The sequence below is a fragment of the Oryctolagus cuniculus genome, chromosome 12, assembly GCF_964237555.1.
Source record: "Oryctolagus cuniculus chromosome 12, mOryCun1.1, whole genome shotgun sequence".
Lineage (NCBI taxonomy): Eukaryota > Metazoa > Chordata > Mammalia > Lagomorpha > Leporidae > Oryctolagus > Oryctolagus cuniculus.
In genome coordinates, this window is record NC_091443.1 from 56,469,382 (window position 1) to 56,486,802 (window position 17,421).

At 43.1% G+C, this 17,421-nt stretch overlaps 1 protein-coding gene across 7 annotated transcripts in view; it reads right to left on the reverse strand.

The window, feature by feature from the left end:
- The window catches only part of RYR3 (ryanodine receptor 3), a 598,353-nt gene that overhangs the window by 373,766 nt on the left and 207,166 nt on the right, over positions 1 to 17,421 (reverse strand). For all 7 annotated transcript variants that reach the window (XM_070053266.1, XM_070053265.1, XM_070053267.1 and 4 more), the window contains 1 exon segment: positions 5,410 to 5,517. In XM_070053266.1, the coding sequence (XP_069909367.1) occupies positions 5,410 to 5,517 (108 nt within the window).

Below are 17,421 nucleotides of genomic sequence, written 5' to 3' on the forward strand. Positions count from 1 at the left end.
CGGCCAATTGGGGATTGAACCATCGGATGGAAGACCTCTCTCTCTCTGCCTCTACTCTCTCTCTGTAACTCTGACTTTCAAATAAATAAATCTTTAAAAAATCTGTAATCTAAAAAAAGTAAAAATAAAATAAGTAAAAATAAGGACAAGGGCAAAGGAAAGGAGGATGAAGCTACCACAGCACTAGGACCAGCAGACAAAGAAGGAACTCTGAGAATTGAAAATGAATCAGCCGGCGCCGCGGCTCACTAGGCTAATCCTCTGCCTTGCGGCACCGGCACACTGGGTTCTAGTCCCGGTCGGGGCGCCGGATTCTGTCCCACTTGCCCCTCTTCCAGGCCAGCTCTCTGCTTTGGCCCGGGAGTGCAGTGGAGGATGCCCCAAGTGCTTGGGCCCTGCACCCGCATGGGAGACCAGGAGAAGCACCTGGCTCCTGGCTTACGGATCAGCGCGGTGCGCTGGCCGCAGCGTCGGCCATGGCGGCCATTGGAGGGTGAACCAAGGCACCGGCAAAGGAAGACCTTTCTCTCTGTCTCTCTCTCACTGTCCACTCTTCCTGTCAAAAAAAAAAAAAAAAAGAAAGAAAAAAGAAAATAAATCTTGATGTGAATGGAAGGGGGGAGGGAGAGGGAAAGGAAAGGGGAGGGTTGCGGGTGGGAGGGAAGTTATGGGGGGAAGCCATTGTAATCCATAAGCTGTACTTTATATTCATTAAATAAAAGTTAAAAAAAAAGAAGGAACTCTGAGTGAGGACATCTGTGATGAACAAAACATCTCTCCAGAAATAATCTTTCCAGGTCACATATCCCAATCAAGATACTGATGTCCCAATCAATACCTTTCAAGGTCATATTTCCCAATCAAATTAAAAGACTGATTATAAATTAGCATACTGGAAAACTTGGACTTTAATCTCAAGTGTTCCAGATGTGTATAAAGTCTAATATCAATGTGGCAACCATTGATACATGCATATTTTATCTGGTCTGAAGTTGATGAAGTGGACTTTTCGGGTAAACCAGAGTCCTCATGGGAAGGAATGCAGCCGGTAACTGTGGTAATCAAGGCCTTTCGTCTCCAGAAGCATTACACTGGTTCACATTAAAGCCCAGCTACAGCTACCTAGCCCCAGATTTAACACACATCTGAAGATGCAGCATGGGCCTCTCCTTCCTTGGGGGCCATCTGAATATTCCTGAAGATTCTGAGAGAGTAGGAAGCGGGCCAGGATTAAGACAGCAGGTACGCATTTCCATATCTCCAGGCAGCTATAGGCCCTGATCTCATTTATTCTCACCCCATCTTATTTTGAAGACAGAGAGTAATTTTCCCCAGAGGTCACCTGGTCCAACATAAACTGGATTGAAAACACACCTGACTGAGTCTAAAGACTGAGATTTTCTCACTATAAATTCTGCTTACTCTAAATTTAGTCATTTCTACAAGATTATGGGGCTTGAGGGTTTCAAGGGAGATGGTAACATTTCATTTGATCCTGCTGCCCGCTGGATGTTGGTGGACATTCTATACATTATAGGTCCAAGCAACTGAGAATGTGATCACTTTAATATTTGTATGTGGGGATTTCACTTCAAACTCAGCCATAAAATTGGCCTCAGTGCCAAGCTTCTATCCCTTGGTAATTTCCCCCCAGAAAAGAATTAGATAGGATTATATCAGAGGTAAAATGATCCAAGGAATAGCTAAGCAAAGACAGGCTCTGAGAGGCACCAAACGTCCTCTGTCCCCGGGTCTTTCTCATCATTTATTCTCCTTTTCAGCATAAAACTGGCTCCCACATGCCGCTGGCTGAGCTAAGGACATTTCAGTAATAAAAAACTCTGCTGTTAAATTTGGCTAGGCACCTTTGTTTTTCTTTGTTAGCAAGAGAAATTGGTGCAGAATTATAAATCCTTGCAAAAAGAATTCAGTACACTCATCACATGAAGGAACAAACAACTGAAGTCATTTTTTAAACTGTCCAGTTGCTCCATAGCAGTAAACAGACACACCACACAAGGACTAATTTATGACTAAAAGGAAAAAATTATACTCTTCAAAGCATCTGGGTTGGTGGCAGTCATGATCATTAATGAAAGCAATCTCTATTTAAAAGCAGTGAATGGCTATTTCCAAACAGAGTGGAACGGCATGCAAAGGAGGCATCGTCCCACTCACACATCCCCAGGCTCTCGGAGGATCATCAGGGTCTGTCATATTAACTCACTTCCCTCTTTCTTTTTTCTTTTTCTTAATCTTCCCCATTGAACATTATCTTCTAAAATCAAATTAAGCACTAACAGTAAATGTGCACAGTAATCACTTCAGAAAAGCAAAACAATCAGACTCAAGAAAGTGCAAAAATATTATTTCTTACATTAAAGACTGAGAGCTCAGATAAAATGAGAAGGTTCTAGAGTCTGAAGCTGCTGTCTCAAGAACTATTTTGTGAGGCCACTGTCAATAACATAACAGTAATATCCTATATGTGCACCATCTCTCTTCTCAAGGCCCTTCCTTCACTCCCCAGGGAATAATAATAGTAACAACAACAATAATAAATATGTCAAGATTGCAAATAACTATCAGATCTCTCTTTGGTAAAACAGCACAAAAAGGCAACATGACTCATGGGAAACTTCAGAATCTGACCTAATACAATGACTATTACCCAATGAATATTTAATAAAATGCCATGCATCATTTATTTTAAACTCAAGTTCTCAAAGATACCACATCTCCCCAAATAAGATTTAAAGCATGTTTCTAAATATTACAAATTACAGGTGGTCCCTGAAATATGCAACTATATTGAATAAATTTCTTTTATAAAGTGGCTGCCAATTCAGATAGTTTTAGAAAACGTGAATAAAACCTAAGGGTTAATTTTCATTAAGTTGGTCTTCCCACACTTATTGGAAAGTGAATTATTACTTATTTCTCTTTATAACAAGCTAAGTTAAGATTATTATTCTAGTTCTTGGTAACAAAAGAGAACTAGAACTTTTGAATTTACTTTCTCAACTACAGGACCCATGTACCATTCAAGCTAAATGATAAAGAAAAAGAGGTCCTTCAAAAAACACCTTTTGAACAAAGAAGTTAAAAGAATCCCCAAGAGACAATTCTGAGGTAACATAGCCTATATGTGTTCCCAATTTTCATGCTGGGGCCATAACTAAGCAAAGTCTACTGGATCTTGTTGAACTCTGAATGGGGTGATATTTAAAATCAACTAGGTCCTCTTCAGCAAATATTTCTGCATATTATGAGCCTTGAGAAAAGGGCAAGCAACTAAAAAAATTGTCACCTTGAACTGGAAACGTTGGAGGATATGCAGAACCCATGAAGTGCTGAAGACAATGCAAAGAGACGAACCCAGATTGAGGTGAACATTAAAGGTATAAATATCTCACCTGTGTTAATTGCTTTCAGGGACAAACAAAAGCTATTCTCAGATGGCTGACTAAAGCATTTTGTTATAAACCAAAAGAGTGAAACATCACGAACATTTGGTGTTAAGGATCCTAGAGACCTAATTAAACATCCTCATTTTATAGGTCATAACACAGTATCCCCAAGAGATTAGAAGACTCACCTAGATCCTATTAAGAGCTGGAAGATGAACACAATGTTAATATTGATTTTCTTGACTTTTATTGTTTTTTCTACCACCAATGAAACACTTCTGTATTATGTATGCATTCATTCATGTCAAGTAAAAATAAACCATGCTACTAGGTAATTGCAAATAGTTCTGAAGCACACATGGTGCATTATTGTCCAGTATAGTAAAAGGAAAATACATTTTTATTATGGTATAGAGCGATAAGAACTATAAAAGTAGTACCAATTCTGTTCAACTGATAGACTTGTGGATGGCTGGCATTATGATGATGTGGGTTAAGTTCCCATTTGCCACACTGGCATCCCATACTGGAGTGACAATTCGCAACCCAGCTCTCTGCTTCCAATCTAGCTTCCTACTAATATGCCTGGAAAAGCAGCAATTGATGGTCCAGTGTGGCCACCTGGGAGACCTACTACTCATGTGGGAGACCCAGATGGAGTTCCTGGCCCCTGGCTTTGGCCTGGTCCAGCCTGGGGTGTTGTAGCTTTTTGGGGAGTGAACCAGTGGGTAGAAGATTATTCTTCCTTCCCCCTAACATTTTACCTTTCAAACAGATAAATCTTAATAAGTAGATTTGTGGGGCCAATGAAGCTGCTCAGCTTATGAAATATCTAGAACGGGGACTACTTGAAGGGTAAGTAGGGATTACATAGCAAGAGAGAGGAAGAAATTATTCCATGTGGAAGAAATAGATGAGACTCAGGATGAGGAGCACAGAGAATTGGCATGTTTGTGGCAGTGAGAAGAATTCAGCACATACCTGGAACATTGAGAAGTTGGTGAGATGCAATGATAGATGGGGAAGAAAAAGCCAACAGGGCTCAGCAAATCCTGAAAGGCTTTATCTCATGCCAAGGAATTTGGAATTTAATTCAAGGTCATAAAAAGATAAAGGATATCAAAACATAAAAATGTGATAATTGTGTCTAACCTTTAGAAATAACATTATGACGACTATTGAAACAAAAATGGAAGGATGAATTACAGAAGAAATCAAAGCAGGTAGCAGGCTATTGCAGTAACCCAGAAGATAGAGGATGGTCATCTAACAGGGTGCTGGGAAGTGCCAAAGATGGAGAGAAGCAACTGGACTGGATATATTCCAGCAACAGAATTAAAGTATTTGATGATAAATGAATATAAATCAATGTCCATCATTAGGGGAGGAGAGGATCAAGGTATTCTGCAATATTTGGCCAAAGTCTTTCCCAGGAGACCTCCTGATGTGAATCATTGCTTCTCAGTGAAGTGCTCAGGGACTACTTCCCTGAAAACAGAAATCTAAGACGGTTCTGTATTTGCTCATCTCAGGGAAACCACAGAGTTATGGGCACATGTGAAAGTCTCGGAATTCTGTAGGAAATCCCCTCTGAAATGCTGTAACGTGGATGTGCTCCTATGGGACTCAGATTTTAACAAGGAAAAAGAACCTGCTGAACAGGTATCTTCAATCTAAAGCCCTCTCAGTCTCTCCATATTCCCTCATGGATTGTAGGGTAGGAGAAGGGAGCAGGGTCAGTGTCTTATGCCTGGCTCACACAGCATTAGTGGTGGTCTCTGCTCTCTTCTGATGGAATCTGGCTAATCCAGAGGAAGCAGAGTTATGACTGCTGAGTAAGAATCATCTAAACTCAGTGAGAAAGATTACCTCTCCCCATAACAAGCACCTGAAGGGCCCCAAGGCTTTCCAGTTCCAAACTGGAAGAATGAAATGTAGGATGTGCTCATAAACTGTGGTGTGTCCCAATCCCAAACTAGGACATAATGTAGGTACTCACCCCTTCGCCACCATTTTCACCTGTGTTGGCAAGCATTTCCTGCAGGGCTCGGACAGAGAGGGACTGTTCCAACACGAAATTGCAGACGCAGAGATCTGGAGGAATAAACTGTGGGAATAAAACCAGAATGAGGATACATACTGATATCAATCAGTCATGGATCAATCGTGGAATAACAATTCAAGGCAAAGAACCTACCAGTCAACATGCTGGTTGGATGGATGAATATGAATGTAGAAATGTGGATTTCCCTTATTTAAGTGAAGATGGGCTTTAACCAGGATTATACATGGTGAGAAGAAGAAAAGCCCCAAGTCTCTAGGGGAGAAGTGACTATGACATCAGGGTTGAATTGTGGGAGGGCTGCTAATGTACATGGAAGAAAATGTATATAGCCCAGCAGAGTGGGGGACAGGAGGGGAAGGTTGATCTTTATCCATGCCTGGGCAGGGCCAAAGGAAGAAAACCCAGGGCCCCTCACAATAATTTGTAAGAGCTGTGGACAGATTGAAATTTGGCTCTATACAACAGTGACCAAAATAGATAATCCACTATTTGTTACAAAAACATGGGTATTACAGTATAAAAAGAGGCAATAAAGGGAGCTAAGAGTTCTATAAATATAGCTCTGAACAAAGAAATGTCCCAAACTACAAGAATTTGTGACTTCTATAATAATCATTCTAATTAATTAGAATCACTTAACTGTGATCAACAGTGACATTCATGCCTATTCCTGAACATATCTTGAGGATGATTAAAGACAACTTTTTCTACGTGCTAAGTAGTAATAGCTAATAGTCACAGAGTACTTTCTCTGTGCCTGACACTGCTCCAAGCATTTTGCATATATTAACTCATGTAATCCCTACACAACTACCCTATAAGATAGAGACTATTGCCACGGAAATTTAAGACACAGAGATCTTAGGTCACCTGCCTATGTGCTACATTTGGCTGGGTCAGGCTTAAATCCAAGCAGTCTATCAAAACACAGGTGCTTCACCTTACACTGTTCTTGCTGCTAGTGAAAATATTAAGGAAAATTTTTGCAACTAAAATGTTTTAGATCAGCAAATATTTAAGTATTATATTTTTGGAAACTGCAGTGCTTGATATTAAGAACAAAGAAACACAAAACAAGGCATTGCTCTTCAAGAGCTTCCAATCCAGTTTCGTAATACACCAAGTTTCTTGGTAATACAATTTATGATCAGCTTGAAGACCACTCCTTGGGGCTAGTGTTGTGGCACAGGTTAAGCCACCTCCTGTGATGCCAGCATTCCATATGTGCACCAGTTCAAGTCTGGGGCTGCTTCACTTGATTTAGTTCCCAGCTAATGAACCTGGGAAAGCAGAAGATGATCCACTGCTTAGGTCCCTGCACTCACACGGGAGACCTGAATCATTTTTCTGGCTCCTGGCTTCAGCCTGGCCCAGCCAGAGCTGCTGTAGCCACTGGGGGAGCGAACCAGTGAATGTAAAATCTCTCTCTCTCTCTCTCTCTCTCTCTCTCTCTCTCTCTCTCTGTGTGTGTGTGTGTGTGTGTGTGTATCTCATTCTCTTGGTAACTCTCAATTTCAAATAAATGAGTCAACAAATAAATCTCTTTGACAGAAAAGACCAATCCTTGGTTCCTACATAGTATCAACAAATCATGGACACTGTGAGGCCACAAGTCACCACCAGCCATATTTAACAGTTTAAGACGGGTAAAGCTGTTTCTAGGAGCTCCAATTTAAAAGCCACACTAAGCCTGTGCCTAATACAGATTTAACCTGATGTCAGCACTTTGATTTCCAAAATGAAGATCATGGAACTGGCCATGATTAAGTTCTCTTTCATTTACAAGTGTTTGTACATTCCTCATCCCCTCCCAACCTCAGTGTCTTCAGAAATAAGATGATATCCTGCCTACAGGACCTGCCTATAATTTTCCTCTGTTAAAGCTCCAAGATCCCTTTTATTAAAGTGTTAAGCCAGGAACGGCCAATGCCACCTTGAGTTATTTACATTTTATAGTACTTTTAAACCATATATTTTTCTACCAAGTATTTGAGTGAATAGCTTTCAATTTACATACAGTTTTTAAAGTCTATGCTCTCAGAAACAAAACCAAAACCAAAACACACCACCACAGTCTTAGAATTCTCTGACATTGCAGGAATTTGTCTATTTGTCTTTCAAAACAATATAACCAATGAGAGACTGCAACATAAGGATTACAACTGTTATTTTATGGTTTTCACTTTGTTTTCAAAGTCTGTTCCCCCAGCAGGTAATTAACTAATTTGTATGGGACTTGAGTGAGCAGGCAGCTGGTGATGCAGAGCTGCACCCCCAGGAAGCGTTTTTAGTGTACATATAGCATCATTACAAGCAGCATACAATTATATCATAGAGCATTCCCTAAAGACCTTACACTCTAGTCTCCTAAAATGTGATGCCATCTAATGAGATTTTACACAAAATTTTATACTATTCTTAGCCTACTGAATTTCACATCCCCTAAATAGGAAGCATAAAAGCCAGGGTTTGCCCATTTTCTGGTCCTCCACTTTATTAAAGTGTTTGGTTTGGAGATTATTCCACTCAAGAATGTCTGCAACTATGGTTATCAGTTTAAGGTATGCTTTTTGGCTAGTCAACTGAACAGTCTCAATACTCATGCCCACTTTTACAATAAAAGTATTTGTCCCATTTGTTCTAAGAAAGTTTCATGGCTCCAAGCACTAGAGATTCTGCCCTTACCGGAGATCCTGGGATTGTATGCCAGCATTCTTTCTTCCCTGTGGGCGGTTTGTTGGACAGGAGACAGGTCTCTCTGCCTCTACCACTGTCTATTCTTGAGGAGAACCACCAATAGATAATAATACAAGAAAAACCTTCCCAGGGTCCAGAGCTATGGTATAGCTAGTAAAGCTGTTGCCTGCAGCGCTAGCATCCCATATGGGCACAAGTTTAAGTCCTGGATGTTCCACTTCCAATCCAGCTCCCTTTAATGTGCCTGGGAAAGCAATGGAAGATGGTCTATGTACTTGGGAGCCTGTATCCACATGGGAGACCCAGAAGAAGCTCTTGGCTCCTGGCTTTAGATTGGCCCAGCTCTGGATTATGTGACCATTTGGGTAGTGAACCAGTGGATGGAAGATCTTGAACTCTGTCATTCAAATAAATAAGTATATCTTAAAAAAAAAAAAAAAAAACAAAACTCGGCCAGCGCTGTGGCTCACTAGGCTAATCCTCTGCCTTGCAGCGCTGGCACACCGGGTTCTAGTCCCAGTCGGGGCACCGGATTCTGTCCCGGTTGCCCCTCTTCCAGGCCAGCTCTCTGCTGTGGCCAGGGAGTGCAGTGGAGGATGGCCCAAGTGCCTGGGCCCTGCACCCCATGGGAGACCAGGAGAAGTACCTGGCTCCTGCCATCGGATCAGCATAGTGTGCGGGCCGCAGCACGCCAGCTGCGGTGGCCATTGGAGGGTGAACCAATGGCAAAGGAAGACCTTTCTCTCTGTCTCTCTCTCTCTCATTGTCCACTCTGCCCGTCAAAAAAACAAACAAACAAAACAAAAACAAAAACAAACAAAAAACCAAAAAAAACAAAAAAACTCCCTAAGAGGGAAGATGGCACAATAGTGAAAGGACAGTCTGGCTTACATGGGGAGAAATTAACATTTAAAAAGGGGGAGAAAGTACACTCAGACAAAGCTGCAGGAGAACCACTGCTGGAGACCCAGTGAAAGCAATAGAAATGGTCCAGAGCCACACTGAAAGAACAGAAAACAACAAAAAACAACAAAAGCTTGGATCCGGGGAAGCAGACACCTGCCCTGGCAAACCAGTTGAGAGGGGACTCCATGGGCCCATGGCACTGCTGATACACTTGGAGGGAGAGCTTGGTGAACTGCTTTTAATGTTCCACGTGAAAACAGCAGAGGTGGGGAACAAAAGAAAAAAAAAATAGTTGAGGCATCTCTCCCTCCTCCCCCCTCCCTGCCACAGCAGAGACCGACAGCCAGTCGGGGGGGGGGGGCTCACATCATTTTTTTTTTTTTTTTGACACAGATAGCTGCCACCCCACCTCCCCTGCAGGAGTCCAGCAATAACAGGGGTCTCCCCGACCCAATTAACAATTAAGAATTCCTTTCCCCTTCTTGTCAGTCGCATGGAGCCAGTTGCTTGGCAATGGGAGGGGAGGAGGAGCTGTCTCTACCGAAGGGAAGCCCTGCCTGCAGGACTCTCCCTACCGATCCCGCACCATTGAAAAGTGAGCAGGGCTGCAGTGGGAGGGTCCTTTACATGCTCACAAACCACAGACCAAAACAGAGAAAACTGCCCACTTCCCTACCAGTGACACTGAAGCTGGTTGGGAGGACCATGCACAGCTGCTCTGGGAACACATTCGTTTCCTTATACAAAGGACTGGCTAGTGGGGAGGAGTGGCCCTACTGACAATCCATGACCTGGAGAGCCTGAGAAAACAGTGACTGTATAAGAGGCGGCAGAGTATGGTTAGGTCCTGGGCAATCAGAGTGCTTCTCCACATTCTGAGCTCCCAGGTCACCCATAGCCGCTCATAACAGGGGAACTGTGCTCATAGGAAAGACTCCAGAGATCTAAAGTACAGTTCATTAAGCAGTGTGGATGAGTGCTGAGCACAACGGGGACTAACACCAGGGCATCCATCACCTGTGAGAAGGGCTGGTTGCACCAACAGAGGTGACCATTCCTCTCCATCTCATTAACCAGAGGAGAGCTACCATGCCCAATGGAGATCTTACCCCGGATACTTGCCCCACACTGGAATACTGAACAAAGCACCCTGGCCACACCCAGCATGCACTTCTTGGTACTCACTGAAGTGTAGGCATCCAACTAAACCACAGAAACACAGATAAAAGCCAACAGACAAAAAAGTCTATAAATGCCAAAAATAAAGGAAATAATTCAAGAAATAAGAATAAGGAAGACACTATGAGTCCCCCAAAGGAACACTACAACATTTCAATATTAGAAGGTAAAGATGAAAAGATTGAAGAAGTGCCAGAAATGGATTTCAAGAAACTATTCATTGGAATACTCAGAAGCAATCAGAAGCAAATTCACAAACTAAAGAAAACTATGTACGATATGAAAATTTTTCTAGGAAATTGAGATCTTAGAGAAATCAAAATGAAATATCAGAAATGAAGAATTCAATCGATCAAATAAAAATGTAGTGGAAAGTCTTAACAACAGAGTTGGTGAGGCAGAAGAAAGAATATCTGAGCTAGAAAACAAATCTCTAGAAATTTTACAGTCAGAGCAAAAATAAGAAGAAGTTAGAAAACTAAAAATCACTGTTGAGATCTATAGGATACTATCAAATGACCCAACATACGGACTCCTGAGTCCCTGAAGGAGTGGAAAGAGAAAGGATTAGAAGGCCTTTCCAATGAAATAACAGAAAACTTCCCTAAGTTGGAGAAAGAAAGGGATATCCAAGTACAGGAAACACATAGAACTCCCAAGAGATATGACTAGCAAAGATCTTTACCAAGACACATTGTCGTAAAACTCCTCACAGTAAAACAAAGAAAACGTTCTAAAATGTGCACGAGAGAAAGACCAGATTACTTTCAGAGGAACTTCAATTAGACTCACAGCAGACTTCTCATCAGAAGCCCTACAGGCTAGGAGAGAATAGTGAGATATATTCCACATACTAAGAGAAAAAAACTGCCAACCCAGAATACAGTACCCTGCAAAGCGCTTATTTATGAATAAAGGTGAAATAAAGACCTTCCATAACAAACAGAAATTGAAAGAATTTGTAGCTACCCACCCAGCCTACAAAAGATGATTAAGGATATGCTAAACACAGAAACAGGGTCAACACTATGAAAGAAGGTGAAGGCAGAAAATCTCCAAATACAAAGGAAATCCAAAGTAAACATTAGGAATATTAATGGAAAAATGGCAGGGCCACGTTACTTATCAATAGTCACCTTGAATGTAAATGACTTCAACTTTCCAGTTAAAAAAGAACAAACTGGCTGAATGGGTCAAAAACAAAACCCATTTATTTGCTGCCTACCAGAAACACATCTCACAAATAAAGATGCATATAGACTGAATGTGAAAGGATAGAAAAAGATATTCCATGCTAACAGAAACGAAAAAATAGTTGGTGTAGCCCTCCTAATATCAGACAAAATAGATTTTAACACAAAAACTGTTAGAAGAAACAAAGAAAGGCACTATGAAATTATTGAGGGGTCAATTCAACAGGAAGATTTAACTATTTTAATGTATATTTACCTAATTACAGGGCACCTGGTTATTTAAAAGAAATGTTAAGGAATCTAAAGAGAGAAATAGACTCCCATACAATAGTAATGGGGGACTCAATACCCCACTTTCAGCAATGGACAGATCAACCAGACAGAAAATCAGCAAGGAAACAGTTAATCGACATTAGATGAAATGGACTAACAGTATCCACAGAACTTTCCATCCTACAGCCACAGAATACACACTCTTCTCTCCAGTGATGGAACTTCCTCTAGGAAGAAGGAAGAGGTAGAGGAATGGGAGTGTGGGTACGGCGGAAAGAATTACTATGTTCCTAAAGTTGTTTATGAAATGCATGCATATAAATCAATCTTCCCTTTCCTTCCATGTATGACAAGTCCTCAGGTGGTCATGAATTCCAGACTAGTGTGATGGGGAGGAAGTATCTCAAATGGGGGCCTGTGTATCTACCACTGCCTTATATCATTTGCTCAGTTTAGTTTCCTCTGCCTCTAGAGCACAATCCCAGGCTGGACTCTCACCATACATAACAATGTGTGAACAGTGGCAAGGGAGGGAATGGGGCAACAGGACCATCTAGAAGGAAACAAAATGCAACTAGCAACTTGTGACATGAATGGAGTACACAGCACAGAGCCATCTGACCGGCTATGCCAGCTGCCATCCTTAATTAAACTTCAAACCGGCCTGAGTTCCCACCTGTACACTCCTGAAGAGCGAGCAAAGGCCACTGGTCCATCAAAGCTCATTTGTTTGCGGCCGAGAGAGTCCCCCAGGAGGCCAGTCCATTGTCTCTGTGCGCTGGAGCCTGTGCCGCAGTCACGCTGCCTGGCAGGCGTGGGGCATGCATTTGATGATTCTCAGCACGGAGAGGAGGGCTCTGTTGACATCTGTTCTGAAATAGCTCCTCATTGCTCTCCCCAGCCCTCCCCTTAGCCTAGAGAAACATTTTGTTTCCAAGTGTCCTACAGAAAACCTTGAGATACCAGGGCCTTGAGTAAGCCAGGAACCTGCATACCTTTATCCCCACTTTGTGGAAAACAGTGACTGAAGGCCTATGCATATTTCATGCGCCATATACCTATTTAATAGCCTATTTTTTTCTGGGGTTTACTAAATCCAGGATGATGGGAGTCTGATGTTCCTGTTGTAGTCATTGAGCATTTGTCTATCCAGTATCCCACCAAATGCACTCAGTGCTACACCAGCATAACCCTGAAACAAAGGGCAAAATTATTCACAAAAAGGATTGTCACTTCTCTACCACCCTGTCTGGGCTCATACAGTTTTTGATGAGTCAATGTCTATGTTTCACTAAGTTGTGGGTCCCTTGAAAAATATTTCTTTTTTGATGTTTGGTATTCCCAGCACATAAAACAATAGGAGCGCAAGTCTTCTTGAACAGATTTTGTGTCCTTGAGACCACCTAGGAGTGTGTGATTGACAGGGGTTTTGTCTATAAACAAACTGCACTGAGTCTGCCTGGCTGAGCCCATTCCACGAGTCTTCCACTTTTTTTTTTTTTTTTGACAGTTAGAGTGAACAGTGAGAGAGAGAGACAGAGAGAAAGGTCTTCCTTTGCTGTTGGTTCACCCTCCAATGGCCACCGCAGCCGGCGCGCTGCGGCCGGCGCACCGCGGCCGGCGCACCACACTGATCTGTAAGCCAGGAGCCAGGTACTTCTCCTGGTCTCCCATGGGGTGCAGGGCCCAAGCACTTGGGCCATCCTCCACTGCACTCCCTGGCCACAGCAGAGAGCTGGCCTGGAAGAGGGGCAACCAGGACAGAATCCGGCGCCCCGACTGGGACTAGAACCCGGTGTGCTGGCGCTGCAAGGCGGAGGATTAGCCTAGTGAGCCGCAGTGCTGGCCTCCACTTTTTATTCAAGGAGTTTCTTTTCCCACCATTATGGAGTTCTCTGCACTTTTGTTACTGTATCAAGTACACACACAGACATGCCTCGGTGATATACCTTTAAATGCACTGATGATTATAAAGGCAATGTAGGGTCTGTTGGTTAGGAGTGGATACTCTGGCATAGGACTGCCCGAGATCAAATCTCTGTCCAACTACTGACCAGTGGAATGATAGTAGGCGGATTACCGTCTGTGCCTCAATTTTCTTTTCTAGAGATATACTAGTACTTTCTTCTCAAAAGAAACTTTTTTTCATATTGAAAGAGTTTAGAATATGTTCTGATTTAAAGTAAATACTTAAAAAATATCAGATGACAGCTAACCAAAAACAGTGAAATAAAAATACCTCATCAAATAACTCAGTTATAAAAACTCATGGAATCAGTGGCTTATTTATGCAATATGTTTGTAGATATATATAATATATATATATAATACTTATTTAAGAGGCAGAGAAAAAGCAAGAATGAGAAAGAGTACTCCCATCTGCTGGTTCCTTCTGTAACCGCCTGCAATGGTAGGGCTAGGCAGAGGCTGAAGCTGGGGGTTGGGAGTGTATTCTAAGTCTCCCATGTGAATGGGGGACTCAACAACTTGAGCCATTATCACCTGCTGCCTGCCAGGGTCTGCATCAGCAAGAAGTTGAAGTTAGGAGCTGGAGACAAGTATTGAACCCATACACTCTGATATGGGATGTGGGGATCTTAAACAGCATCTAACTGGTAGACCAAACACCACCACTATGTATCTAGTATTTTTGAAGTTTCTGTTGTGTGTAACGTAAATACTTACTTGCTATTTGTCGCTCCCCCTCTTCATGGAGGAACGACACTAAACCCTGCCTAGGCTTCATATCCGAGTCACGGCACCATTATGTCGCTCCCCCTCTTCATGGAGGAACGACACTAAGCCCTGCCTAGGCTTCATATCCGAGTCACGGCACCATTATGTCGCTCCCCGTCTTCGTGGAGGAACGACACAGGACCCTGCGCTGTTCTTTCGTCTGCTCGGCCCTCCCCGGGTTTGCTGCTGGTTCCTCCCGGGCTGGCCACCGACCCCTCCACCTCTGTGGAAGGGCGGTTCCCCCTGCCACATTCCCCACTTCCGCGGGGGAGCGGCACACGGCCGGCCGGCTCTCCTGGGGGCCCGCTCAGATGTTCCTCAGGTGTTCCCCTTAGATGTTCCGGGTACATGTTGTCTCTCTCCTCCCTTATAGTCCTCTTCACCAATCCCAACTCTGCTATCCACACGCTGAGTACGCTGCTCTCCTCCAATCAGGAGCAGGTCCTACAGTTTATTGGTTGAACTGGAGGCAGCTGTGTAGAAGCTGTTACTCCCTTCTCAGCGTCATATTGTGGGAGAGCAGATGCATAGAATAAGTCTTAATTCCAGTAACTTAGTCTAGTCCGGTTGCTCCCCACAGCTATTCAGGGTTATGTGGTCTGTGTGGGAAGCAAGTGTTCATTTAAAAATATTCATTTTAAAAGGTCCAGAGCTGAATAGGGAGACATGTCAAGTTTAGGATGGCTGGGGGAGGTGAGAGAGAGACAGAGAGATAAAGACACACACACACAGACACACACGCACAAAGAAATAGAGAGAAAGAAAGAAATAGAGAAAAATGGAGAGGAGGGGAGATTGAGTGAAAGGAGAAGGGGATCAGGCATAAGTTGAGTTCTCTCCTCAAGGCAGAGTTTGTATTTATCTTCAGAATAATGGGGCACCATTTAAGGAAGTTATGTAGAAAGTGATATATTTAAGGTTTCACCTCTGAAAGATCATTGCAAGCAAAGTGTGAAGAAGGCTAGACAGAGGCAGAGACAGACTAAATAGGAGGTTGTTGCAATAAACTGGGTGAGAGGTAACAGTGGCCTCAATTAAAAGTGGTGGCTGTGAGTATGAAGATAAAAGAATGGATTTTACACATCTGAAGAAGTTAAGAGATAAAACCTGGCAGTTAATTGGGTGTGGAAGATGACCAAGTTTCTGTTGGTTGGGGCAGAGTGCACAATGGATAGGACTTAGCCAGAACAAGTCATGGCAAACGCCAAAAAGACCATGGAGACAGCAATTCTACTTGGCAAAACGCCCACCCACTGGAACCCCATTTGGACCAACAGAAAAGTGATGAGAGTGTGGGGAACTGTCTGCGCCAATACAGGCTATCCCTGTAGGAGTCAGCACAAGTAGGCTCATCTGTGAGAAAGGAGGAATCTAGGCATGAAGGAGAAGTCTTGGAGGCTCAGCGACTGAGGTCCACCACGTCAACCTCACTGTGCTTTCCTGTGCCCTTCAGGCAGTCACTCGGCACTTACAGAACACAACACTATCCACTAAGAGGTACAGCAACTGCACTGGGACCAAAGAAACAAAGGAAGGCATGGTTTCTAGCCTGTAAGGAATTTTCATCTATTTGAACAGAGATCTACTGTATGTGAGACTTCATGAAAAAAAATACGAAAGAGTATATTCAATGTCAAGTTGAGAGGTTTGGTATACCTTGCAGAGACGTAATTTGGAAAGGCCAGCTGGGCCTGAAAGGGTGAAGGTGATTTGTTCTTATTTGGGTAATAAGGATCCTCCTGCACATAGAAACGATTCAGACTTTCGTTGAGTGAATGATTAAGATGGAAGACTTAGTCTTTCCATTTTCTGTGTTGTGTGCATTTTCCCTTCCATTTAAAATTCCATGAATTGGAGCAGCAATTTTAAGTTAATGCCTCTTTTTCTCACCCAACCCCTCAAGGAAAAAGGTCAACCCATGAGGATGTCATTATGGGGAAAGGAAAAGAGCAAAGGAAGAAAGTAGTGGATAATTTCCTACCCATATTTCCCACTCTACTTCCAGGGCTGAGCAGTAAGATGGATGCTGTCAATATGGCATTACACTACTATAAGCTGATGTGTTTACATGAATTCAGTACTACTGCCATTGATATATGCCACTAGTCAAAGCAATTTCTAATGTCAACAAACCAGGGGAAAGGAGTGATTGTGAGAAAAGAGGCCAGAGCTAGGGAAGCAGAGCTGAGGTTGGGAGCAGGTGGTATTAAGTTCTTAAATCTAGTGGTAGAGAGTCAAGCCCACCATTTGGGTCCTCCTGAACAACAGATATCATAGAAACATCCAACCAGAGATGGGTCTGAAGCTGACACTTGGGCAGGTCATGCTTTTCTCTGGGGTTCTGGGTAATCAGGGACAGGAGCAGTGAGCATGTTAATTGTGTAAGAATTAAAAACTTGAAGCCAGAATGTTGAAGTATTTTGGAATTTCACCAAAAATATTTTTTCTTGTGTTATTCCTTGCTGTTCAACAGATTCTTTTTCCTAAGTTCCAACAATTTGTTGTCTCACAGCAAATTGAGGAAAGAATTTTGGTCTGTAAGTGAGCCAAGACATTAAAGAAAACAGGGTGGCTCCCTTTAGCCAATAAGATTTTTTTTTTTTTTTTGACAGGCAGAGTGGACAGTGAGAGAGAGAGACAGAGAGAAAGGTCTTCCTTTGCCGTTGGTTCACCCTCCAATGGCCGCTGCGGCCGGCGCACCGCAGGAGCCAGGAGCCAGGTGCTTTTCCTGGTCTCCCATGGGGTGCAGGGCCCAAGCACCTGGGCCATCCTCCACTGCACTCCCTGGCCACAGCAGAGAGCTGGCCTGGAAGAGGGGCAACCGGGACAGAATCCAGCGCCCCAACCGGGACTAGAACCCGGTGTGCCGGCGCCGCTAGGCGGAGCATTAGCCTAGTGAGCCGCGGCGCCGGCCATAGCCAATAAGATTTTAATAGCAGTCATCAAACAGGAGAACCAGTAC